This window comes from Budorcas taxicolor, chromosome 6 (assembly GCF_023091745.1).
Source record: "Budorcas taxicolor isolate Tak-1 chromosome 6, Takin1.1, whole genome shotgun sequence".
In the NCBI taxonomy this organism is placed as follows: Eukaryota; Metazoa; Chordata; class Mammalia; order Artiodactyla; family Bovidae; genus Budorcas; species Budorcas taxicolor.
This window is the reverse complement of record NC_068915.1, coordinates 115,093,153-115,115,364: the sequence shown is the minus strand read 5'-3', so window position 1 is coordinate 115,115,364 and position 22,212 is coordinate 115,093,153. Positions and strand designations below refer to the sequence as shown.

General features: G+C 64.4%; 1 protein-coding gene across 4 annotated transcripts in view; it reads left to right on the top strand.

The window, feature by feature from the left end:
• DOK7 (docking protein 7) overlaps positions 1-19,038 on the top strand; it is a 35,404-nt gene extending 16,366 nt beyond the window's left edge. For all 4 annotated transcript variants that reach the window (XM_052642354.1, XM_052642353.1, XM_052642352.1 and 1 more), the window contains exons 5-11: positions 8,401-8,520; positions 10,235-10,351; positions 11,148-11,812; positions 15,089-15,131; positions 17,954-18,082; positions 18,480-18,698; positions 18,785-19,038. In XM_052642354.1, coding sequence (XP_052498314.1) covers positions 8,401-8,520; positions 10,235-10,351; positions 11,148-11,812; positions 15,089-15,131; positions 17,954-18,082; positions 18,480-18,616 — 1,211 coding nt within the window. In that variant the 3' untranslated portion in view covers positions 18,617-18,698; positions 18,785-19,038. The remainder of the gene's footprint in view (positions 1-8,400; positions 8,521-10,234; positions 10,352-11,147; positions 11,813-15,088; positions 15,132-17,953; positions 18,083-18,479; positions 18,699-18,784) is intronic.
• The last annotated feature ends 3,174 nt before the right edge of the window (positions 19,039-22,212 follow it).

Here is a 22,212-nt window from a genome sequence, read left to right as displayed (position 1 = left end):
TCGTCCCCTTCTCCTCCTGCCCTCAATCCTTCCCAGCATCAGGGCCTTTTCTAATGAGTCAGTTCTCCGCATCAGGTGGCCAAAGTATTGGAGTTTCAGCTTCAACATCAGTCCTTCCAGTGAATATTCAGGACTGATCTCCTTTAGGATGGACTGGTTGGATCTCCTTGCAGTTCAAGGGACTCTCAAGAGTTTTCTCCAAAACCCCAGCTCAAAAGCATCAGTTCTTCGTTGGTATATAAGTGAGTATAGTGAATATATATATGTAACTGAGTATAGTGAAGCTCCAGTACTTTGGCCACCTGATGTGAAGAGCCAACTCCCTGGAAAAGACCTGATGCTGGGAAAGATTGAAGGCAGGAGGAGAAGGGGACGACAGAGGATGAGATGGTTGGATGGCATCACCGACTCAATGGACATAAGTTTGGGTAAGGATGAGATGGTTGGATGGCATCTCTGACTCGATGGACATGAGTCTGAGCAAACTCTGGGAGATAGTGGAGGACAGTTTCATGGGGCCACAAACAGCTGGGCGTGACTTAGCCACTGAACTACAAGAGCAAACAATTGAGCAAAGCGTGATGCTCCGGAGCAGGAGAGCCCACCGTGCTCACATGTCCGGCACTGAGAAGCCCTCGCCCGCCTCTTGCAGGCATTGTGGTCCGGATGCTGGTCTTGCTGGAGCTGCTAGAGCTGTTGGAGCCGTGGTCTCCAGCCCGGGAGTCTGGAGGAGGGGGGAATGTATTCAGGGGATTCTCCGTGTGCCGCCCTGGGTGCAGGGTTGGAGTGGAGAGCCCATGCTGTGCCGGGAAGACTCAGGCTATGTGAGAAGACAAGGATGTTCAGAGTCCTCAGGGGTTCAGGGGAGCCTGGAAGGGTCACAGGCTGGGGAGGCTGGGGAGGGGCCCTTGCAGGCTGAGCTTGAGTGGGGTCTCTGCAGGTTGAATAGGAGTTCAACTGAGCCTGGCTGCTGAAGGTAGGGTATAGTGGAGGGAAGAGAAAAGGGGTTCCAGACAGACATTAGCGTGGCTGGTGGCAGGAACAGTGTGTGTGGGGACCTGGTAGAGTGGCCGAGGTGAGGTCAAAGGTGAAAGCCGTGTCCCGGTTCCGGGAGGCCCCGGAGGCTGGACCAGAGCTGGGCTGTGTTCCCAGGGTAGCAGGGAGCCCTGGAAGGTGCTGGAGCGGGATGGTGCCACCAGCAGGCCTGTCGAGGGTGGTGGCTTTGGCCCCAGAGTGCGGGGGGTGGGGGGGATAGAGGTGGGGCGTGAGGAGGCTGGGGGCGGGGCCTGCAGGTTCAGGAGCGTTAGGAAGGGGGGTGGGAGGAGGGCCAGCTAGGGTGGGTGGCGAGGACACCGAGCGGAGGGTCTGCAGAGGGTGGCCTGGGCTGAGCTCCAGGGCTTGGCCCTTGGGGGGGACGGCCCCCAGGCAGGGTTCAGAGCCTGTCTAGAGCCAGATCAGGTTTACCCCTGGAGGTGGAGTCTCCCTTGGGTCTAGAGCCCGTCACACTTTGGGCAGACTTGCGGTCGATTTCAGCCCTCTGCCCAGAGGTCTGTGCTCTCCCGGCCAGAGGCGGGGCGGGATCTGTCACCTTTCTGCAGCCCACGATGGCATGTGTAGGCGGGGACGGTTCTGGAGCCTCTGCATGTCCAGGGAGGCCGAGGTCACTCTGGGTCAGGGAGAGAGGGCCTAAGGGTGGTAGTCAGCCTGTGAGGCCCCTGCAGGACACCCTACCTAGTGGGGGGGGCCAGATCCACACACCAACCCTCAGTGGCGTGTGCACACGCCCATTTACAGATGGGGACACCGAGGCACAGAGCAGCCCAAGACTTGCCCTAGTCTGTCTGTCGGAGCGAGGTGGACCCCCTCGGTGCCCAGCCCAGCACCTCTTGGCACCAGGACTGAGTGGGGCGGGGCCCCTTCTGGCTCTTAGCCGCCTCCGGGACTCCTTCTTGGGGCATTTGGCTTCAGTCTGTCTCTTCCCAGGCCAAAAAGCGGGCCCATTGTGTCCTCGGGGATGGGCAGGGTGGCCTCTCGGGACCATCTAGACATGATGGCACGTGAGCCGCGTCCCACATCTTCACGTGGGAGAAAGGTGGTCCGTGGGCAGGAAGTGCGGCTCGCCCGAGGCTCCGAGGGACAAGTCTGACTCATCTCAGCCTCTCCGAGCCTCAGGCCCTCATCTACACCACCCCGGTTTCCTGTGCCCCTGCCTGGGAGGCATGTGCCACGTGGTGACCTGGACCCCAGCTTCGCAGCCTCTTGTGGGTCAGAACTGACCGCACCAGTGGGTCTCTGGCCGAGGAGTGTCCGCTGCTGGTGCAGCCAGGCGCCTGGGCAGTGGGTGACAGCATCCTCTAGAGGAGACCCCAAGTCTCACTCTCCCAGGGAGAGACTCCTGCTGGCCAGACTGCCCTGCAGGGACTGGGCGGGTGGCACCAGCCCCCACTCCCATGATGGCTCCGGGCTGGCAGGCATGCTTGGCAGAATTCTCCCAGTGGTGGGCACTCTGTCTGAGCAGTGTCCTTCCTACCTGGGCCTCCGAGTCTCACCATGGCAGGCCCCAGGGGGCGGCAGGCACCGTGCGGTGAGTGGGGCCTGGGTTTGGGTCTCCACCCGCTGTTTCCCAGCCTGCACCTCAGCTCCCTGTCCCAGTGCAGGGCTAGGGACACCAGCTGACCCAGTCCGCTGCCCTCTTGCTCCGCTGGGGGGCAGGGTGGAGGTGGGGAGGAGCAGGCCTTCTCCGTGGCTGAGTCATTCAGGACACCGTTTCAGAGCAGGACCATCAGCCAGCACTTGGGGAGACGCAGAGGAAAGCAAGGCCCTAGGCTTGCCCTGAGGGGCCCCTCGCCTGGGCAGGTGTCCAGTGCATCCCTGTGGGGGTGGTGGGGGGAGCACTGGAGGGAGGTGGGTCACCAGCGAGTGGCCTTGGCTGGAGCAGGGTGTCAGTGGGTGACTGGGAGCTGGAGGCCAGCATCCAGCCAGGGACAGAGTCCAGGGTCAAGGCTGACGCCCCTGCTGTCTGCTCAGGGTGGGGTTGGGTGCCCCCCTTCCCATGTGCAGGGGGCATTGTCAGGGTGATTATGATGAGCTCCTGGCGTTTATCGGGAGCTGCTCCAAGGATGTGAGGGGCCTGGACCGCGTGGCTGCATCCTGCTGGGTGGTGGCAGGGTGGGGGTGGGCAGGTGGCTCGCTGGAGGGTGGGACAGAGCCGACTCTCCCGAGCGCTTGTTTGGTACCTGTCCTTGGTTTTCGTTCACCGTGGCCAAGCCCACATGATGCTCACTGCACTGTTTAAGCCACTTTTGTAGTTCAGCGGCAGTGAGCACGTTCGTTCACATAGTTGTGCTCCCATCACCACCGACGTCCCCAGAACCTCTTCATCGTCCTGAACTCTGTCCCCATCAAACACCAGCTCCATGCTCCCCTCCCCGCCCAGCCCCCACCCCTCATTCTGCTTTCTGCCTCTGATTTTGACAACTCTGGGGACCTCATCTGAGTGGAATCACTCAGGGTCTGTCCTTTTGTGGCTGGCCTGTCTCACTTGGCTCAGCAGGTGTTAGACTTTCCTTCCTTTTTCAGGCTGAATCAGATTCCGCTGTATGGACGGACCACATTGTGTTCATCCATCCATCTGTCGATGGACACTTGGACTGCGTCCACATTTAGCTATTGTGAATGATGTCACAGGCAAATATCTCTTGGAGACCTTACTTTTAATTCTTTTGGGTGCATGCCCAGAAATACACTTGCTGGATCAGATGGTGGTTCTCGGTTGAATGATCTGCGGAACTGCCACGCTGCTTTCCACACGACTGTCCGATGTTGTGTTCCTACCAACAGTGTGCGAGGGTCCCATTTTCTCCAGACCCTCGCCAGCACTTGCTTTCTGTTTTGTTTCTGCGTGTTGTTTAAATAGCACCCCTGTTATTTTAAATACGTTTAAATACCCACTACTCCTGTACTCTTGCCTGGAAAATCCCATGGATGGAGGAGCCTGGAAGGCTGCAGTCCATGGGGTCGCTGAGGGTCGGACACGACTGAGCGACTTCACTTTCACTTTTCACTTTCATGCATTGGAGAAAGAAATGGCAACCCACTCCAGTGTTCTTGCCTGGAGAATCCCAGGGACGGGGGAGCCTGGTGGGCTGCCGTCTATGGGGTCTCACAGAGTCGGACACGACTGAAGCGACTTAGCAGCAGCAGCAGCAGCAGTGGGTATGAAATGATCAGGTGAGATTTAAACTTCATTTCACATGAACTTATTTCATCACACTTTGCTTCTTTTTCCCAAAATAGAGGCAGAGACAAATGAAACTTTAATCAGTAGATGCTCCACTCTATTAGGAAACTGCAAAATAACATCCCAAGGCTCAGTTAGCTCTGCCAGCTTTCTGATTGATAGCCAGTGCTGTGTGGACAGAGCTTTCTAGAAACTTCTCAGCAGGAAAGTCCTTCAGAGTCTCTGTCCCTGACTGGCCTTTGCTGTGTGGTCTTTGCCAGCAGAGAGTGGAATTTTCTGAGCAGCTGGGGGTACCGAGATCCAGGGACAAAGGTCTGGACACTGGAGATTAAAGAGAGGGATCAGCCTGGATCTAACCGGGCTCATCGGACGTTTGAAGGAAGGCTTTTCTTTCTCACGGCTAGTGAATCTTCGAGTTGAACATGATGCTTCTCCCCTGGAGATATTCTTCCCCGGGAGCAATGGCATTTATGACGGGAGTGAGGTTTGCTGCACCCCTGGGACCCACAGCGTCTGTCTCCAGAGCGAAAGGCGGCCGTGAACCTGCAGGTAACTGCTTCCTGCTGGCAGGACACTCTCCTCCGGATCTTCAGTTTCCATGTTACTTATTGCTGCGAGACAGATACCCCCAAACCTTAGCGACGTTTCCTGGCTGCGACTCTGTGGGTCAGCGGTCTGCACGGCTCCCTCTGCTCCACGCGGTGGGCCAGAGTCACTTGGGCAGTGGCATTTGGTGGATGGCCTCAGGCATGGCCTGGGGCTCTGATGCTGGCTACTGGCTGGGACACCTCAGCTCTCCTCTGGGCCTTACCTTCCAACAGGACAACCCGGGTGCCTGGTTCCAAGACAGGGAACCTGAGGTTTGCCAGCCCCTCGTGCCTGGGCCCCAAACCCTGTAGAGTGTCTCTTCTGCCACTTCCTGTGGTCCAGAGCCCAGGAGAGGGGACTGGACCCGCTTCGGGGTGGAGTGGAGGCTTCAGGGACATGGATGAGAGGAGGCGGGTGGGAGAGGCATGGTGTCAGTGACCACACCTGCTCAGTTCAGCTCAGTTGCTCAGCTGTGTCCGACTCTTTGCAACCTCATGGACCGCAGCACACCAGGCCTCCCTGTGCATCACCAACTTCCGGAGTTTACCCAAACTCATGTCCATTCAGTCAGTGATGCCGTCCAACCATCTCATCCTCTGTCGTCCCCTTCTCCTCCTGCCTTCAATCTTTCCCAGCATCAGGGTCTTTTCCAATGAGTCAGCTCTTCCCATCAGGTGGCCAAAGTACTGGAGCTTCAGCTTCAACATCAGTCCTTCCAATGAACATTCAGGACTGATCTCCTTTAGGATGGACTGGTTGGATCTCCTTGCAGTCCAAGGGACTCTCAAGAGTCTTCTCCAACACCACGGTTGAAAAGCATCAATTCTTCAGCGCTCAGCTTTCTTTATGGTCCAATTCTCACATCCATATATGACCACTGGAAAAACCACAGCCTTGACTAGATGGACCTTAGTTGGCAGAGTCAGGTCTCTGCTTTCTAACGTGCTGTCCAGGTTGGTCATGACCTTCCTTCCCAGGAGCAGGCGTCTTTCGGTCTCATGGCCGCGGTCGCCGTCTGCAGTGACTTTGGAGCCCAACCTGCACAACAAGGCAAGACAGGGCCAGGCTCTAGCTTTGTGCCCCTCCTCGTGGACAGGCAAGCAAACAGGAAACGTGGAGACCCTTTCTTGGGGAGGGGCATCTAAAGGCAGGGGCCTGGCTGCCTCCGCACCCCCCTCTTTCCATCCACGCTCAGTGGGGGCCCCTCCTGGGGCTTGGCCCTGAGTTAGATACTGGAATCCACAGAAGGCCCAGAAGTGGTCCTGCCTCGAGGTGCTGGGCCTGGCGGCCTGGATAGCATCCACACAAGGGAGGGAAAGGGTCCTGGGTCTGCCCCAGAGGAGGGGTCCCATGAAAGTGTCGCCAGGAGCACAGGGGTCGGGGCCAGGAAAGGCCATGTCACAAGGGCAGAGTCTCAACAGGAGAAGGGTGGTTACATGTGGCTGAGGGGTGTCCTAGGCAGGGGGGGCAGGGAGGGGGCTTGCGGATGTGGCCACCCCCGGGGAGGTGTGCCAGGGAGGCCAGGTGTGTTTGCTCCTCAAAGCCTGGGATGGAGAGGGGAGCCCGGGTCAGTGAGCGGTCGGTGCTGGGTCTGGGCGGCCTCGTCTCTTGGTTGCGAGGCTCGGGTGGGCCCTCAGATACTCATGTCCCCTGCGGGAGGCCCTGGGGCCGCCAAGGAGGTGGGGTGGCGGCTGGTGCGGGACCAGGAGCCCGCAGACGCCCGCGGAATGCCGCCGGCTCCGCTCCCTCCTGTAATGCAGTTTTTTATAGTCGGGGGACTGGCTGTGCCGCAGCCGCTGCCAGCTGACCGTAAGCTCGGGATTAGAGGCCTGGCCCCAGCTGAGCGGGGCGGCCGGGACAGGGCCTCCTCCCTGTCCGCCCGCTGTCGGCCAAGGTCCCAGCTTGAGTTCTTGGTCAGCACCACCCCCCCTTCCCCGGGCCAGGAGAGACACTGCCCAGCCCTGCGGGCAGCGAGCCTCAGGGGGCCCTAGAGGGGGCCGGCGGGCAGGAGGGGGTGTCCTCACTCTGCTTAAGGTCGGGGCTCCTGGTGCCCAGGTGTGCCCCCCCGCCCCGTCTCTGTTTCCTGTCTCTCAGGCGGGCATGTCACCAGCTAGGGCCCTGGGGGCCGCCCTGGGGCACAGCAGCACCGCCACGTGTGGGGCTGGCCCGGGGCCATGGAATCCGTCCTTCAGGGCAGGCGAGCGTGACTGTGCCGCTTCCCCACTTCCCCGGCCGCCCGCCCCACCCCGAGCGCCCTCCTCCTCCGCGGGGGCCGGCCTTTCTTTGGGCAGAGGCAGAGAGGCACGAGGGATTCTTGGGCGGTGACACCACGCTGGGCGCGCGGCCGCAGGACCCGGCGTCCCCATTCACGCAGCCGCGGGACTCCATTCACCCCGGCGGGCTCCCCCGCTGCCACTCCCCACCCAGGCTCCCTGCAGGCCCAGGCGCCCCCTCCTCCTCCCTCGGCCCCCTCCCCGGGGGTAGGACCCTAGCCGGCCTCCCCCTCCAGTCAACAACAGTGATCGACAAAACTTCAGTCACAGGAAAAAGAAGACTTTTGTTTGAGCCCCACCCGAGGACTGACTTGTAAGCCTGCTGGCCAAACGGCTCTGCAGAAGCAGGGGTTTTCAGCGGCTTTATCAGAGTTCATCTCGTCAGAACAAAGAAGTCAGGGTTACATGTTCTCACGGTTCCGCTTCCCACCCCAGAAGAACGGACTGGCCCGTGCCCCGTGAGTCAGCGTGGCCTTGGCACCTGGGCAGGGGTCTCACCCTGGACGGAGGGCCAGCACTGTCCTTTTTGACACCGACGTTCTTTACATCTGGTCAGGGTGCCCTTTTTTATGGTCGAAGCAGATGTACAGTGTCTGTTTGACAGGCTGCAAACGGGCGGCTTCAGTTAGCGTCAAATTCAAGTTAACTCCTGTGTGAGCCACCGTGACCTTCCTGCATCTCAGGATGCGAGCGTTCCCTGGACCCTCTGCGGGTGGGAGTGCCAGGGTGGGGGTGCTCCAGGGCCCCCCACCTTGAGAACACGCCCGGGAAGAGGAGAGGCCGCTCAGCACGGCCCCAGATGAGGAAGCCGGGCCCCACAGCTGCCTCCTGGGGGGTGCACCCGCCCCCCCCAACCCCGCCCCAGATGAGGAGCGCGGGCCGTGGGGAGGGGCTGCTGGGCGCTCTGTGCAGGCAGGACGCCCCTCAGCCTCCGGCCACCCTCCGCCGTGGCCCTCGTCCTTCAGAAGTCACCCGGCTCCTCACGCTGGCCTGGGAGACGGCTGACGGCCGGGGACCAGTGGGCAGGACTCCCTCCCCCACCCGGCCCAGGCTGCTCAGCCCGGCCTGGTGCCCGCAGGCCTGGGAGAGCCGCGTGTGCCGCAGCCTCCTGGGCGAGTTGTGCGTTTCCCTCAGGTGGGGAAGAGGCTCGCGTCGCCCTGGTGCAGGGGCTGGGGGGCCTCGCGCGTTTCCTTGCTTCTGTGGCAGCCTCCACCTGGCGACCCGCGCCCACCTCGCACGGGTCCCACACCACCGAAGCCCTGAGCGAGGCTGACAGCGGGGTCCATCCTCCCTGTGCAGGGGCTGGGGTCTTCTTCCTGTCTTCTGCCGAGGGAGACCAGATCAGCTTCCTGTTCGACTGCATCGTCCGAGGCATCTCCCCCACCAAGGGCCCCTTCGGGCTGCGGCCAGTTCTCCCAGGTGAGTGCGTGGCGGGCAGAGGGGCCGCCTTGCCTGGCCAGAGGGTTAGGGGGGCTGCTGCTGCGACCCCCCGCTGGGCTCCCGGGGTGGGGAGTGCTCACACCTGCACAGCCCCTCCTTCACAAGACGCTCAGAGGCTGCGGCTTCGGGGACCAGCACAAGTGGGACCGCCCCCTCTGAAACCTGAGCGGGGCCTGCCTCCCAGACCTGGCTGGGAGCCTTGCCCCAGGTCGCTGGGGTCAGGTCACTGGCCCCGATTGGGCTGGTGTTTGGGCTGGAGGCCGCCTTGTGAGGTGGGGTCTTGGTGTCCACATGTTGTGGTGGTGGGGCCAGGGGGCCACTGCACTGAGCTGGCCTGGCCTTCTCCCCGCTTCCCTGGCGTGGGCAGGACGCCCCTCTTATTCAAGAGTCCTGGGCCGGGAATGCTGCCGGCCCCCGGATGGCATGCTAGCCAGGCACTTCCTTGCACTGGGTGAGCTCTGTCCCCCCTGCTTGGGGACAGCCACCCTGGGAGGGACAAAGGTGGGCCGTGGGCATCGCCGCTCCCCGGGACCGAGGCCCTCTGGGCGCTGGTACCCGGGACTGCTGCTGCTGCCCTGGCCCCCGTGAGGTGGCACTCGTCCCCTGGTCCAGGTGGGAGACCAAGGCCTGTGTCAGGCAGCAGCCGGTCACTGAGCTCCCAGCTGTGGCCTCCTTGCCTGAGCCCTGCAGCTGGACGGGGGTCAGGTGGGCCTTCTAGGGAGGCTGGGGCTGTGCTAGGTACCCCCTTTCCCTGCCTCGGCCCCTGGGCCCCCAACCCCTGCAGTGAGCCGGGGGGGAGGTGGGGAGATGAGCTGCAGGGACAGGGCTCCTGGGACCAGAGCCCTGCTGCCCAGGCTCTGCTGGGTGGCATGGCTGTGCCCTCTGCTGGCACCTTCCTGCATTGCAGCCACAGGTGGGTGTGGGCGGCGTGGGTGGGGAGGGTGTGGGCAGGGCAGGGGTGGACACGTGGGGTGTGGACGCAGCTGGTGGGGCTCTGCCCTCGGAGCCTGGCTGGCGTCCCACCAAGGCCCGTGATCGTCAGCGACTCTTGAGATGTGGCCTTCACTGGGTGTGCAGCCTTAACCCTCGGGGGTCTTGGAGTGTCTCCTCCAGCTGACCGCGGCTCGGCTGGGGCCCACGCAGACACCAAGGCCTGGAGGCAGGGGCTGCCTCAGACAGACAGAGTTAGGAGGAGGAAGGGAGAAATCAGCGAGGAGGTTCCCCCTGCCCTGAGCATGTGTCCTGTGCATTCCTGCCTGGGCCCCATGGTGACTGGGGTGCAGACGAGGATGCCAGGCTCAGGGAGGGCGAGGGGTGGGGCCGCGAGTCATCCAGCGCTAGCGTCTTGCAGACCTGCCAGCCGCAGGAGGGTGTCCTGGCGTCCTGACCACCCCCCTGCAGGGACTATCTGCTTCGGGCCAGTGCCATCGGCTGGTAGTTGAGGAGCTGGCCTTTCTTTGGGCTCAGGACACAGGATGGTGGCCGGGGGACCTGCATGGGGATGTTTGGGGTTCCCTGAGCTCGGGCTCCAGTGGCTGGTGTGCAGGCACGGTGGGGGTTCCCCTAGGGTCTCCGTCCTAACGTTGGGGCTGGACCAGGGTCCACGGGGCTTCGACAGCATTGGGGTCACGGGGAGGACGCTGCCGGTACAGGCCTGGAGCTACGTCCTCACTGACATCCCGCTCTGCTGCAGACCCGAGCCCCGGGGGCCCCGCCCTGGAGGAAAGGGTCGCGCAGGAGGCCCTGGAAGCCCTGCAGCTGGAGAAGCGGCTCAGCCTTCTCTCGCACTCCGGCCGCCCGGGCAGCGGAGGTAGGGCTGGGACCCGGCTGAGGTGGGGGGAGGTCCGGCGGCCCTGGGGCTGGGGCCGCTCCTTTAAGCCGCCCTCCCCGCCCCGCCCGCCCCCGCGGCAGCTCCTGTCCACCCCTCTGCTCCTCTCACACAAGGGGCCACACTCACCCAGCTCCAGCCTGGATGCCGACCAGGGCGTGGTGCTGCCGCGGAGTCGGCTGGCGGGCTGGGCTTGAATTCTTTCCCGCCCCCACCCCGCCGCGAAATGGCCGGGTGAAGCGTGGCTGCACTATCTGTGCCCAGAGCAGGGGCCCGAGGTGTCAGCCCCCCTGCTGTGGTTCATGGGGACAGGGACAAAAGGGGCTGAGGGCCCTTGCGGGGTCCTTGCAGCTCTCTGGGGGGGCGGCACCGGGGGCTCCTGGGCCAGAGCAGAGGAGCCCTGCAGGTCCTCCGGTCCTCTGGGGTGGTCGACAGCCCTGCGGGTGTACGCTGGGGACGGCGGCCCGTCCAGGCCCCTTAGCAGGGGGTCTCAGGTGTGCCCGGGCTGCCATCTCCTTGGAGAAGGGGCTCACGTCTGGTTCCCAGGGCGACAGTCCGGAGGGCGTTGACGTGGGGAGGGGGCCGTCCTGGGGGGCGGACCCTGGGGGCGGGGTCTGGGGAGGGGCTGTGTGAGCCGGCCCAGCGTGATGAGCGCGAGGCCTGCGCAGGGCGGGGGCCTCGGGGGCCAGGCGTCAGCCCCCCACCCCGGTTCCCCCGCCCCCGCGCACCTGCGTGGCCGAGCCCCTCTGCAGCCTTAGCCCGGGGCTCTCCCACTCAGGAGACGACCGCAGCGTATCCAGCTCGTCGTCAGAGGCCAGCCACTCGGACGTCAGCGCCAGCAGCCGACTCACGCCGTGGCCAGAGCCGTCCTCGTCCTCGGCCAGCACGTCGCAGGAGGGCCCCGGGCTGGCTGCCGCCCAGGCCCCTGGGGAAGCCGCGCCGGGCGCCGCCAGGCCCACCCCAAAGCCGCTGCGGCCACGGCAGCTGCAGGAGGTCGGCCGCCAGAGCTCCTCGGACAGCGGCATCGCCACAGGCAGCCACTCCTCCTACTCGGGCAGCTTCTCGTCGTGCGCGGGCAGTAGCCTGGACGTGTGGCGGGCTGGCGACGAGCTTGGCTCCCTGCTCAGCCTGCCGGCGGCCGGGGCCCCGGAGCCCAGCCTGTGCGCCTGCCCGCCCGGGGCGGCGGAGTACCAGGTGCCCGCCGCCCCGCGGCCGCACTACGACACGCCCCGCAGCCTGCGCCAGGCGCCCCGGGACCAGCCCCCCATCGCGCCGGCCACCGCCCGGGACTCGGGGTGTACCCCTGGCTGGCCTGGCGAGAGACGGCGGGGACCGGCGCCAGAGGCGGCGGCAGGGGCCGGCGAGTCCTGGGAAGCGGGTGCCCCCCACGCCGGGCCCCCTCCCGCGCTCTTTTCCGCGTGTCCCGTCTGCGGAGGACTGAAGGTAAAGCCCCCTCCCTGAGGGTGGCGGTGGCCTGGGGTGGGCGCTGAGCTTGGTGGGCCGGGCCCGGGGTGGGGGTAGGGGCCCAGCCTGCAGGGAGGGCTGCGTCCTGGGCAGGTTCAGGGAGGCAGAACCTGAGGACCTCCCCGCGGCCCGTCGACGTCCGTCCCAGGGGCCTCCACCTGCCTGGCCCCTGCGCCTCCTGCCGAAGTTGCGCCCACAGGTGGCCCATCCTTTGAACAGGACCCCGAGGCTCAGGGGGCCTGCTGGCTGGCGGGGGTCTGCTCTCGGGACCCTGGCACTTCCGTGGCTCACTCACAGCGGCCTCTTGTGGGCGGGGAGCAGGGCAGGGTCAGGCTCACCTGTCAGGAGCCCCAGGACCACCCCCTGACCGGCTCCCAATCCTGGCCGAGCTGAAAAGGTTGGTGGTCAGGACCACAAGGTGCAGGGTGGGGACGTCCATTCCTGTTCTGGGGCCCCAGGCACCGCGTGCGCCCTCGGGGGTGGCCTGCTCACCTGCATGGACTTTGGCTGCGTGGCCTGCTGTGTCCCTTGGCGCCGCGGTTGATTCCGGACGCCCCCGTGGAAGGCGAGGCCCGTGGCCGCCCATCTGGGCTCCGGCCAGCGGGCGTCCTGCGCTCAGCTCACCTGTAAATGTTCCGCTTTGTACCTTCACTGTCGGCTGAAGACCTTTTGTTGCTCTTTTCACATTTTTAAAACCTGACACTGTTTGTAAGACCTTCTTAGACTGGAAATAAAATTGTTTTTTCTTACCGTCTTGTCCTTTTCCGTGTGGCTGGCTCTCTCCGCCTCCTGCCCCGGCCCTGCCGCTTGGGGCCTTCCGCTGTCTCTGAAATCCGGGGGCCTCCTTTGGCCCACGGGTCACAGCTGCACAAGGCCCTGCCTGTCTGGTTGGCCTTAAGCCTGAACACGCCGGAAGCATGAACCAGGAGAGTGGCCTCGGACAGCCCCCAGGGCCCGCGCATGCGTGTGTGGTATGTGTCCGCGTGTGACGTGTGCATGCATGTGCACTGTGTGAGGCGTGTGCGCGCGTGTGGTGTGCGCGTGTGTGTACACAAGTGCATGCACTTGCATGTGGCACTTGCGTGTCTTGTGCACGCGTGTTGCATGTCCGGTATGATGTATGTGTGATGCTTGTGTGCCAGGTGTGCGCGTGTGTGCCCATGTCTGCACGCGTTCACTGGAGACCATAGCGCAGTGCTCAGTGGTCCGCTTGGGCTCAGGCAGGTGGTTCCCTGTGTCCAGAGCGGGTGGACCCCCCGCCACCTTCTGGGTCAGCGAGAGTCCTGGCTCTGAGCCTGAAGCACCCCCGTCCCCAGTCTCCCCTGTGCGGGCGGCAGAGCTGCCGGGATGCCCCCATCACAGGCTCCCTGCACGTCCTGGGGGGGCCACGTCTCACCCTTGTTCACTGCCTGGTGGGGACCCGGGTCTCAGGTTTCCTGGGGGTGCTGAGAGCAGCCTCTGACCCGGCCCATGCAGGGCTGCAGTGCGAAAGGCAGGCTGGGGGGATCTCTCCCATCGGAGCCCTCGCCCCATACATGGGACAGCAGTGCTGCCGGCCCGGGGGGCCAGGAACTGGCAAGACGACGAGTCTAGTGGAAGCTTTTCCGCAGGAGTCGTCACCACGCACGCTGCTGCCGTTTCCCCCCAGAGGGCCTGCTGGCCTTGCTGCCAAAGAGCGAGGGGCTGGGAACGGCCAGAGCCGCGGGCGGGGGGTTTCCAGCCTCGGTCCCGCGGGGCCGCCCCTACAGCAGAGCCGGCGGAGGCCCTGGCGGCCCAGGGAACTGCCCCCAGGTGAAGCTGGGAGGGCTGGAAGCTGGGCCTCCCTTCTGCCGGCACCCCCCACCCCCACCCAGCGAGGGCGTCCTGGCTGTGAGCTCTGGGCTCCTCGTCTGAGGCTGATGGCTGGGACTTTGGGGAAGGGCCGTCTGGGGGCGAGGCAGGTGGGGTGGACTGTGGGCAGCGCTAGGCGGGGGGACCCAGGCCGGGGTGGAGCGGGCGGCCCAGGCCTTCCAGTGGGGTCCCTGGGCTGGGGGAGGCAGGGCCCTTTGTGGCAGTGGCCCCTGACTGCAGAGGCCCTCTGGGGAGGCTCCGGAGGAGGCTTGGCCCCCATGGTGGCTGTATCTCAGTCTCTCCTGAGCCCAGCGTGGCCCAGGGGACCGGTGATGGCGGGGGGCATCTCACCTGGTGGGGCTGGGTGGGCCCTAGGACAGCGCCTCCCCACCACGAGGCCTCCCCCCTTCCCAGAGGGGTCTAGCGTAAGGCCGTGGGATGGGCCTGGGTCCCTGGACCTCATGCTCCCCACCAGAGAGCCCTCCGCACCCCACGGGCCACATGTGCCCACCTGCCCTCACCTGGTCCCGGCCCCCAGGGAGGGCGGATGGGAGGGGCTGCGTTCGCTCCCCCCCAGCCCCTGGCTGCATCGTTGGGGCTGCTGGCCATGCCTGCAGGACAGGCCTCTGGAGTGGGCACTGCTGTGGGTGGGACTCCTGGTGATGGGGGCCCCCGAGGGCAGCCAGCTCTCGTCCCAGGTCTCGGGGGTCACACACACCCTCCCTGAGTCCCGGAGCCTGCCTGGGGGCCTCTTCACAGGTGACGGGTCGGGGCTTCCAACAGGAGCTGGCCTGGGGCCGGGGCTGGGGTGCTGTGTCCTGAGTGTGGGCAGCACCTGTGCCCTCCTGAATAGTGGGTCAGCTTCTGCACCCGTTCCAGCTCACGGCCCCCCAGGAGGCCCCACTGCTAGGCTGCGCCCTCAGCCGCGCCGGGATGCTGGGTCTAGCTCTGCCGGAGCCCGTCTCCTCCTGGGTGTGCGAAGCGGAGCCCCAGGCAGTGGTGACTGTGCCCATGGTGGGGTGCCCTCCCCCCGCCCGCTCAGCCCCCAGCTCTGAGGTCTCCAAACCGCCTTCCTCCTCCAGGCCCATCTGCACCTCCAATCAGATGCCCCAGAGCGGCTACCCTGCAGTCTGGGGGCCTTGACTTATCTCACGGGGCCCCCAGGAGTGGCTCACCCAGGGTGCCCTGCTTAGAGCAGGTGGGCAGTGCCCAGGGGTGGCTGACAAGCCCTTGAGCACTTCAGCTGGCTACAAACCTGCTGTGAACGTGTGGCACGTCTGGGGCCCCGAGTGCCACCGCCTCGCCCCACATGGGCTGTGTGCCTGTCAGGGTGGACGGGGCCCTGAGAGGGGGCAGACCCAAGGAGCCCGACCTCTGCCCTTGGTGGGGCTGGGCAGACCACTGACATGTGTCTCCTTGGTCTAGGCAGCTGCTGCCGTGCCCCCGGGGCTCCTGGTGATGCACGCAGGTAGGCGTCAGCCTGGGCACCGGTGCCCACCAGCCTGGGGGAGGGGCATGTGGTCAGTGACCGTGGTCACGGCCCAGCCAGAGTGTCTGCCAGATGGGACATTGGGGGATAGCGGGAGAGGGGACGGCGGGAGAGGGGACGGCGGGAGAGGGGACAGCAGACAGTGAGGGGGATGGCGGGAGAGGGGACGGCGGACAGTGAGGGGGATGGTGGGAGAGGGGGATGGCGGGAGAGGGGGATGGCGGGAGAGGGGGATGGCGGGAGAGGGGACGGCGGACAGTGAGGGGGACGGCGGACAGTGAGGGGGACGGCGGGAGAGGGGACGGCGGACAGTGAGGGGGATGGCGGGAGAGGGGATGGTGGGAGAGGGGACGGCGGACAGTGAGGGGGATGGTGGGAGAGGGGACGGCGGACAGTGGAGGTGGGTGATGGACAGCCTGACAGCAGCCCATGGCTGGTTGGGCCCTGCTGGAGTTGGGGGGCACCAGGCAGCGGTTGGGGTCAAGGTGGCTGAGTGTGTCCAGCCTGCCACGGAGGGTGTGTGGGCAGGCGGGCAGGTCCAGGGCTGGCCTGGAGCCCCAACCTTAAGGAGGGAGCCTGTCCCCTGGGGGATAGAGAATGGAGGTGATGATGGCCCAGGGGAGCGTGGTGGGAGGGGCCCAGGCAGGGAGTTAGGGGGACGCCCCAGGACACAGGGACAGCTGGGCAGAGCTGGCTCTGGGCTGGGAAGGCCTGGGCAGGCAGGAGGGGTGTGGGTGGGGGCGGTTGGCCTGGCATGGCAGTGGGGGGTCCACTCTGCACTTGGCCTTCTCGGTGCACAGAGGCCACCTCCAGCCTGGGGGTCCTTACAAGCTTAGGTCTTTCCCTCTCCTCTTCAGGGGGGCGTGCCCCCTATTTGGGGTTGGCCCCTGTGGGCCAAGGAGGGTGCAGGCCCGCCCGCAGTGGAGGGGGCAGGAGGGGAGGGTCAAGGTCGTGGAGATGCAGGGTCAGACAGCGGCCATGGGGGAGCCCCATGAGGGGCGGCGTGGGGGTCCCCTGGTCGGGTGGGGCTCTCAGGACCATCCTCCAGTGACGCGGGCAGGGTTCTGCATGCCGCCCCCCGCCCCTTACCCCCAGCACAGCGTGTGCTCCCGGGAGCGGCATCAGGATCTGCTGGGGGACAAGGAAGCTTTCCTCTGGGCAGGGGGCTGGGGGAGCAGGGGCTCTGGGTCTGGGGGGCAGCAGAGGAGAATCGGACCCAGGCCGGGGAGGAGACGCCAAGGGTGGTCTGGCCGGGCCTGCCGCGTGCCCAGGGAGAGGCCAGGGAAGCCCCGCTCCATCTCTGCTTGGCCCGGAGAGGACATGGAGCAGCCTCGGAGGGAAGGCTCAGGGAGGGAGACAGGAGGCCAAGGGCAGTCTGGCAGAGCCAGGGCAGGGGGCGGCCTCCGGGGGTCACCCCCACCCCATGCAGGCGGCTGGGGAGAGGCAGACCGGCCTCTGGGCTGCCACAGCCCTCCCTTCCCACTCCCGCTCCCACTGTGGACCCAGCCCTAAGGCCAGCTGCTGAGTCACAGGGAGCTCATCCCCCAGGTCTCAGGTCAAACCCCAGCCCTCCCCTCGGCTTTTAGGAGCTGGGCCTCCTTCCCAGACTCCCCTCAGACCCCCGTCTCAGCCCCCAAGGTCTCTCCTCGCTCTAGCCAGGCCTTTGCCCCCGCCGCCCCCTGCAACTTCATCCCTTGGCACATGCCCCCTTCTCCAGGCAGCCTGCCCAGATTTCCCCTGAGCCCCTTGGTCTAAGAGCTTCCCCGTGGCGCCTCTGCCTGTTATCTCGGGTTACATGGGCGAGGGTCTGCGCCTACCCCTCTGTGGGTCAGTGCCCACCCAAGCGTGGCCAGAGTGGGGTCCTGTCTTGCTGTTTGGGTGTATTGGATGGGAGCTTGGAGCCAGCGTGAGCTTGGTGAGGCCAAGCTCTTCCTTGCCGCCCTGGGCGGGGGGGTTGCAGAGGGCCCTGCCCAGTGCCACCCACCAAGGCTCTTCCTCTGCCCGCTGGGCCTCGGGGAGGAGGTCTCCTTCTCAGGGGTGATGGGGTGATGGGCTCTGTGCTACAGACACAGTGAATTTACAGAGCCCTGAGCTCTGAGCCCTGCCTCAGAGCTGAGATGTCTGGGGCTTGGACTCACTCCCATCCTCTGTCTGACGAAGGCGCTCAGCCAGCTGCCCCGCAGAGCAGGGCCATCCCCTGACCTGGCCATGTCCCTGGTGGACGCCGCAGACAGCCAGGACCCGAACCCCAATGAGGGCCAGCTGGGAGCAGTTTCTGTGATGGGGGAAGGGACTTGAAGTGCCCGGGGGCCATCCTGGAGGAGGTGTCACTGTGACTGAAAGTGTGGGTGGGCCTGTGCTCAGGGAAGGACTCACTGGCCCAGAGAGGGTCCCTGACACAGGTGGGGTGACCCAGGAGGACAGCTGAGAGGAGGAGGGCTGGGGGTTGTCAGCAGGGCACGGCGGCGGCCTGGGAGGGGACTGGGCACTGGGGAGACCGGAAGGAAGTGGCGGGGAGAGACGCTGGTCGGTTGGGTGGCCAGGGGCTGAAGACAGAAGTGTGGTCGCTTGGGCCCAGTGGGGCCATCCGGGCCACCCCTGGGCAGCCCGCTGTGTATGTGTAGGGGGGGAAGGTAGGCACCTGGGTGGGGTGGGCAAAGGTGGTCGGGAAGATGCAGGGAGTCGGAGAAGCCCTGGAGAGGTGGAGGTGAGGCGCCAGAGGGGTGGGCAGAGGTGGGGAGCTCTTTTCTGGACCGTCTAGGGGGTCACCGCCTGGGGACTGATGGCTGCTGTCCCTGCAGGAGCGCCGGGTCCTGGGAGGCCGCGTGGGGAGGCGCCCACCTACGTGAACGTGCCCACCAGCCCCTGCCCTGCCAAGCAGCTGCACTATCTGGGCCTGCAGCTGCCGGAGGCGGGTGCGGGCGTGCGAGGTGGGTGTGCAGGCGAGGGGCTGACGCCCGGGGATCCAGGGGGTCTGGGGGGCAGGGGGTCTGAGGGGCCAGGGGCTCTGAGGGGCCGGTGATCCAGGGCTTTGGAGGTCTGGGGGGCCGGGGGTCCAGGAGTCCGGAGGTTCTGGGGTACCGGGGGTCTGGGGATCTGGGGTTTGGGAGGCCCGGGGGTCCGGGGGTTCTGGGGGTCCAGGGGTCTGGGGGTCCGGGGTTCGGGAGGCCTGAGGGTCCAGGGGCCCGGAGATTCTGGGGGTACCGGAGGTCTGGGGGTCCGGGGGTTCTGAGGGTCCGGGGTTCTGGAGGCTGGGGGGCCAGGCGTCCAGGGTCTGGGACCTGGGGTCTAGGACGTCTGGGGTCGGCTCACCGCGCGTACTTACAGGGGCCGGAGCCTCCCGCTACGCGCTGATTGACGTGCTGGCCACCGAGGCGGCGCACAGGGCGGGGGCCCAGCACGCGCAGGCCCGGGAGGAGCGGCTGCCCGCGCCCGAGCAGAGGCCAAAGGCGGCCCCGCGGTGAGGCGGCCGGACCACAGCGACGCGCCTGGACGGCGGAGGGAGCGGCCCCTGCGCCATCGCGGCGGTCGGGCTCGGAACCGAGGGTGGGCGCGTTTCCCCGGGCCTGGGCGGGGGCGGCGGGTGGACGGACGGCTCCGGTTGCCCCTCTGACGCCTGCTCTGGCCCCCAGGCCGGCGGGAGGTGCCGCCTGGACAGGTGTCCGCAGCGGCTCTGGTGGACCCGAGGCAGCGTCTGGCCAGCAGTTTCCGGCCTTGGGATGTGACCTGCCCGCAACCTTCCCTGGAGGCGGCGGCCCAGTGATGAGGACCCTCGTCTCCAACCACGACGGGGTGGGGGGCGTCCATCTGCAGGGCGCCACCGTCCCGTCCCTGTCAGCACTGCCTTGCACCCAGAGGGCGTGGCCCTTGGGCCCTGCAGCGGACTGTCGGCCTCCTGGGACCCACTGAGTTAGTCCTGTAAACGGTTTCGATCTTTAAAATCACTTATATTCCGTTGTCAACACGGCCAGTTATTCCCTGAGCGCTGGGGCTCCTGCTTGTCCCTCTGGGGGCACAGGACGGAACCCTGGCCGGTGGGCGGGGTTTCCAGTGGCCTTGGGGGTTGACGGGCGTGTCCATGACTCAGTGGGCAGGAGGGGTGGTCCTGGCTCCCCTGGCCGGTGGGGGTGGTCTGGGTGCCGGAAAGTTCCTGGAGTTGGTGGTGGGCCTTTTGTCCTCCTTGCTGGGCTGGACCCGCCCACCCTGGTCTCAGAGATGTGATGGGGCTCTTTTGCCTGGTGGGGGCTCCACCCCTCCCCCCGCCACTGCCCCCCGCAGACCCATGCCTACTGCTTCCTGCTGTGAACCCACCCAGGACCCAGCAAGCCTCGGTTAGTCTGACCATGGGAAGCCTGTGGGACACCCCACACATCCTCTGCCTCTTGGGGGAGGGTCCCTCGGGTTGATGTGGCCAGGGTTGATGTAGCTCCCCTCCCCCACCAAGCCTGAGCCAGCAGACGAAGGCCCCAGGGCCGCTCCACTCGCAGCCCGGAGTCTCACAGACCATGGACGGGTCGCCAAGGGAAGCCAGCTTCTGCCTTTGCATGTGGGGGCAAAGTGTGGCCAGAGCCGCCCGGTCCAGAGCTCCTGCTGAGTTGGGGTCCCTCAGCTGAGGGTCTGGGGTCTGGGCAGGCCACAAGCTGCAGCGCGGGGACAGGCAGTCGGGGTCCCAGGTGTTACCCGTGACCTCGGGTGGCTGGCGTCTGGGTTCTCCTGTTGTTGGCATAAGAGGAGCCCGCTGTGTCTTCGCGAGGCTGACCCAGGATGTGGGGGCACCCAGGAAGGGCTCCTGCACCCCCTTGGCCCTCTGCCCGTGGGTCTCCTGGGCAGCGCCTGCCTGGAGGCACGTGGCCATGGGAAGCTGAGCAGTTCCCTGTGGGGGTCTTCCAGGCCTGGCCAAGGGCACCTCGAAGGGGCAGTTGAAGAGCCAGGAATCAGAATACCAGGGGCAGGGGTTTGTCCTGACACGAGACGGCTGCCCTCTGGCCAGCGAGGCTCTGGGACGCGGGGGCTAAGCCACACGGAACCAAGAGGGGACCGGACAAACGCCTGCACTTCCTGCAGAGCCGTGAAGGGTGGCTGGTGGTGGCCAAGTCCATTGGGGTCCCCTCGGCAAAACCGTAGCAGCCACCAGGGTTGAGGCACGTGGGCCACTGTGTGGCTGTGAAAGGTCTCGGGAACCCTGGACCCGAATGAGGCCTGAGAAAGGCGCCTCGACTTTGCTGAGAGAAGAGCACGGGCTTGGGCCCCCGGTGACGCCCCCGTCACTGCCCGCCCCACTCCTGTCCTGTCGCGCCCCTGGCCCTCAGGTAGACCCCGCAGGGCACTGGACACAGACCTGGCAGAAGGGTGCCCTGCAGTCTGGGGGCCTCCCGTGCCGGGTAGGGTTTAGCACACTAATTCTGGATTATCAGTGTCAGACCGGAAGGCTTATTTATTTTTTATTGAGGTATAATTGACAAATTATATTAGTTTTAGGTATACAGCATTATGATTCTATATTTGTATATATTGTCAAGTGACCACCACAATAAGTCTAGTTAACATCTGTCACCTTACAGAGTTGCAGGATTATTTTTTCTCGTGATGAGAACTCTGAAGACAGACTCTCCACCCGCTGTCATACACAGCACAGCATCACTGCCTAGAGTCCCCGTGCTGGGCGCCGCCCCCGCGGCCTCGTTTGTAACCGGGAGCCTGTCCTTGAATCCCTCTGTGGCATCATCCACTTCCCGTCCTCCACCTCTGGCAACCAGGTTCATCTGTTCCACACGTTCAATTTTTTAAGATTGAACATATATATGAGACCATATGGCTTTCTCTCTGTCCTAATGCCCTCTTAGGTAGTCCAAGTTGTCACAAATGGCAGGGTTTCATTTCTTAATGGCCGAGTAATATTCCACTTAGGACTAAGCTTCCCTGGCGGCTCTGGTGAAGAATCCGCCTGCAATGCACGAAACCTGGGTTGGGCAGATCCCCTGGAGAAGGGAAAGGCTACCCGCTCCAGTGTTCTGGCCTGGAGAATCCCCTGGACTGCATAGTTGCAAGAGTCGGACATGACTGAGCGACTTTCACTTAGGAGGCTGCACCCATTTACAGCAGTGCACAAGGGTGGTCTTTCTCCACACCCTTGCTGGCCTTTGGTATCTGTTATCTTTTATACGATTTTATTTTTAAATTTTTGGCTGCGCGGGTCTTCTCTACTACAGGGACTTCTCCCTGGAGGGGCTGCCCTCGGCTTCTGGTGCCTGGACTTCTCATTGCAGTGGCTTCCCTGTTGCTTAGCACGTCTCCTGGGAGCGCAGGTTTCCGTAGTTGCGGGGCTCAGGCGTTGTGGCCGCCGGGCTTAGTTGCTGCGTGGCACGTGGGATCTTCCCAGACCAGGGATGGAACCCGTCTCCTGCATTGGCAGGCCGATTCTTTGCCCCTGAGCTGGCAGGGAAACCCTGTCGTTTTTTTTAGTAATAGTGCTTGTGATATGCGCCAGGTGACGTCTCATGGTCTTGTCTCATTGCCTTCGGAGAAGGCAATGGCACCCCACTCCAGTACTCTTGCCTGGCAAATCCCATGGACGGAGGAGCCTGGTAAGCTGCAGTCCATGGGGTCGCTAGGAGTCAGACACGACTGAGCGACTTCACTTTCACTTTTCACTTTCATGCACTGGAGAAGGAAATGGCAACCCACTCCAGTGTTCTTGCTTGGAGAATCCCAGGGACGGGGGAGCCTGGTGGGCTGCCGTCTCTGGGGTCGCAGAGTTGGACACGACTGAAGTGACTTAGCAGCAGCACCAACGGTTAGCCTTAAATTGAAGAAAGTAGGGAAAACCACTAGACCATTCAGGTATAACCTAAGTCAAATCCCTTATGACTATACAGTGGGAGTGAGAAATTTAAGGGCCTAGATCTGATAGACAGAGTGCCTGATGAATTATGGATGGAGGTTCGTGACATTGTACAGGAGACAGGGATCAAGACCATCCCCATGGAAAAGAAATGCAAAAAAGCAAAATGGCTGTCTGGGGAGGCCTTACAAATAGCTGTGAAAAGAAGAGAGGCAAAAA